The sequence below is a fragment of the Danaus plexippus genome, unplaced genomic scaffold (assembly GCF_018135715.1).
Source record: "Danaus plexippus unplaced genomic scaffold, MEX_DaPlex mxdp_50, whole genome shotgun sequence".
Classification (NCBI taxonomy): Eukaryota; Metazoa; Arthropoda; class Insecta; order Lepidoptera; family Nymphalidae; genus Danaus; species Danaus plexippus.
The window spans coordinates 24352-27625 of NW_026869870.1; the positions used below are offsets into that span (position 1 = coordinate 24352).

The window sequence follows — 3274 nt, forward strand, 5'->3', positions numbered from 1 at the left end:
AAAATACTATGTTAACGTCAATTCTCTTACAAATTTTTTAAACTCATATACACTGACAGTAGAATCAAAACAAGATGAATTTATTCGGTAATTTATCTGAAAGCTTTTTATTATAGAACTGTAGTAACGAACTTGCAGACTTGAAAACTGCAATAAAAAAAATAGAAAACAAAATCTCCAAATCTGAAAAAAACTTATTAGAACATAGAAAAGCTATATTAGAATTTTTGAGTCAACGTTTTCTCGTAGTAGCGGACGTCAGTGATAATAGATTTATTTTATATTTCACATAGTTTTTCCAAAAATCCAAACTAGAAGTAATTAAACGTGTGGAAATATTGAGCAGGTAGCTAAAATGTTTAATGAAAGCAATAATTCGATTATGAATAATTAATTTTTATAAATTCATTTTAAATTAGTATACTAATACCAACAGTATTTGATTCTCTTCCTGTTCTTTATGCAAAACAAAATCCTCCGATGGGAGCAGGTAAAAAAAAAAATTAATTTTCATTTTAGATCCTGGATATTTTAGCTTTTTGAGTACATATTGGAAACATATATGGGAGACTCAAAATTTTGACATTAAAATTTCTAAAAAAGAAAACCCACCATTAAAAACTGCTGTTTCTTTTAATGAAGATATTGATAATCAAAATGGTCTCCCTGATGAAATCACTGATCATATTCAACAAGAAAAAAATATATTGATGCTGAAGCATAAAGAGCATCTTGCTCAAGATCTTCCTATGAAGTAGAAATGAATGGTTTCTTATTTTTAAGCATAGACAACTATTTCGAAACTACACAACGGTAAAAGTATTATTGGACACTTTCTCTAATGAAGTCCTTACACAAAATGAGACCTGTGAACAAAGTATATATTTAATTAATCTAATCAATTTTTAAATTAGTACATGCTTCATTGGAAGACAGTTTAGTAAACATAGTTGAAGCTTCTGGAACATTAAAGAAAATTAAAAATAATAAATCGTAATAGTTTTATTTTTTCAAAAATGCAATTTTAGATATCGTTTTTATATAATGATTTGGTATTTCGGTGCAGCTATTTTTATGTTGATACTAGATTTTATAACATCTTCTTCAGCGCTATAAATAATAACTTTATAGTTTAATAAGCACCTAGTGCAATTTACTGATTTCAAATGATATCATTTTGCAGTTTATTTCATATAAGCTTGACTTTTGATACAGTGTCATTCATCAAAAGTAGAACTTTGCGTTATGATAAAAACACAAACGACATTCATTCACTGAATTCATCAAATTTTTGATTATTAGCATCATCCGTAAGAGCGACTCCAGGTTCGATATCTAAATGCTCCGCTTCAAGTTGATTTGGTTTTTCATCGTAAAATTCTAAAGCATGATCAGATTTTCGCACAAGATGAATGTTTTGGTATGAGCCGCTTTTAGTTCGACTCAATTTAGACACTGCTCTCTTTTTACGTGACATGTCGGCAGCTTTTCCACCACCTTCGAAATCAACATGATTTTGCGCATATTCATCTGGATCATGTGATGGTTGAAAAAAATTAGGTGGAACATAAGAAAATTCAACGCCTAATAGAAATACAGTAATATTATAGTATGTTTTTACCAGGTGCATGTTGTAAACGAGAAAGATTTTCGAGAACTCTTGTACGTATAGAGTCCAAATGTTCTTTAGAGTTTAAATTAGTTTGATGAGGGACCGGTAGATGCAGCAAATACTCTGGACCGTAATAATCATAATAGTCATTGAATGGAAGAGTATTTGGAACATTTTGTTTAAGAATAACGGCAGTTTCATACGCCCATGTACGAGCGACATTTCGAATAGTATAACCTCCACCTCCCAAAATAAGTAGAGGAATGTTAAATGACTGTACATGAGCAACGCATTCTGCGTGACCTTTTATACTCAAAGAAAATTTTCCTAAACGATCACCATAGACTGAATCAGCACCACATTGCATTACAATTGCACTAGGACGATAAACTTCAACAGCTTTGGATATGATTGGTTTGAACAAATCTAAAAATTGTTGATCTTGAATTCCGTCATTTAAAGGAATATTTACTGCGTAATACTTGCCACTTGCAGTACCAACGTCAGTTATATCTCCTGTACCCGGAAAAAAATCCCCAAACTTATGAAATGATACCGTCATTACTCTATGCGTAGTATAAAAGGCTTCTTCAACACCATCTCCATGGTGAATATCAATATCTATATACATTACGCGCGGATGATACTTTAATAATTCCAATATAGATAATACAATATCCTAATTTAGTTTGATGAATGTTTTGAACAATTTCATACATTTATATAGCAAAATCCGGATGCTTCAGCTCTTTTAGCGTGATGTAAGCCTCCAGACCAGTTTATACATATATCGGCTTTCCCAGTATTCAATCTAGCTGCAGCATCTATCGAAGCTCCAGCACAAGATTGCTTGATAAAAAAAACAAATTTATCAATAAAACGTAGATTATTTCAATAACAGCATTAATAACAGCGTAATATTTATATCACTAATTTTATCTCAAAATTTAATTATTCTTAATATATATATGTATATATATATATATATATATAATCCTATCTGAACTATAAATACCTGAAACTCAAAAAGCCCGGGGAAAATAGGACAATCAGTTTGATCACCAACGTTGAAACGTTTTGTATGGCTTAAGAACTCTCTAGCATTTTCAGCTGTTACTACTGACAGAAAATTAACGTAATCGGTATCGTGAAAATAAGAAATCTCCGTTTCAGAAGCTCGGTGTGGTTTTATAACCTAAAAACAATTTGTCACTTTATTGAATTTATACGATCTAATTCAAATTTTTTAAACTAATGATAGACTCAAATACATATGTGCTTATAAATCGCTTTGAGAAAATAAATCGATTCTCCTTTAATTACATTAGAATTAAACATACATCCATAAGCCGGTAAAGCTCATAACCCTTCAACAAAGCGTGCGTCATGCGTACGCGTTGTGGTTTCATAGGATGCCCTGGTCCGTAGTAATAACTTCCGACTTCAGGATCGTAAAAATAAGCAGTTGTCAGTTTATTTTCACATATTGGAGAAAAACTATTTTCCTTCATCTATGCAATAGCGATCGTTAATATTCCTATATACAGTTCATATGTAGTCCTGATCCAGAATTGTAGCGTATCTTTTATTATTAAATACCAATCAGTATTTTATTTGTATAATTAATATCTTAATAAAACAATTTTCGCTTATGATAGTTAT

The 3274-nt window shown here is 30.7% G+C and overlaps 1 protein-coding gene across 1 annotated transcript; it reads right to left on the minus strand.

Annotated features, from left to right (window-relative positions):
* Nucleotides 1-1267: 1267 nt before the first annotated feature.
* On the minus strand, nucleotides 1268-3069 carry LOC133320711 (histone deacetylase 1-like). Its single transcript, XM_061529309.1, has 5 exons — nucleotides 2953-3069; nucleotides 2628-2807; nucleotides 2330-2461; nucleotides 1622-2291; nucleotides 1268-1584 (listed from the first exon to the last, which is right to left on the minus strand). Exons 1-5 carry the CDS (start codon nucleotides 3019-3021, stop codon nucleotides 1268-1270), a joined length of 1368 nt encoding a protein of 455 aa, XP_061385293.1. The 5' UTR covers nucleotides 3022-3069.
* Between the last annotated feature and the right edge of the window lie 205 nt (nucleotides 3070-3274).

Excerpts from the sequence above, each read along its gene's own strand:
- LOC133320711 (XM_061529309.1), bottom strand. The coding sequence starts at position 3,021 with ATGAAACCACAACGCGTACGCATGACGCACGCTTTGTTGAAGGGTTAT. Across the intron at positions 2,808-2,952 it reads AGCTTTACCGGCTTATGGAT|GTTATAAAACCACACCGAGC; the intron begins GTATGTTTAATT and ends AATTGTTTTTAG. Across the intron at positions 1,585-1,621 it reads TCGTTTACAACATGCACCTG|GCGTTGAATTTTCTTATGTT; the intron begins GTAAAAACATAC and ends TATTTCTATTAG.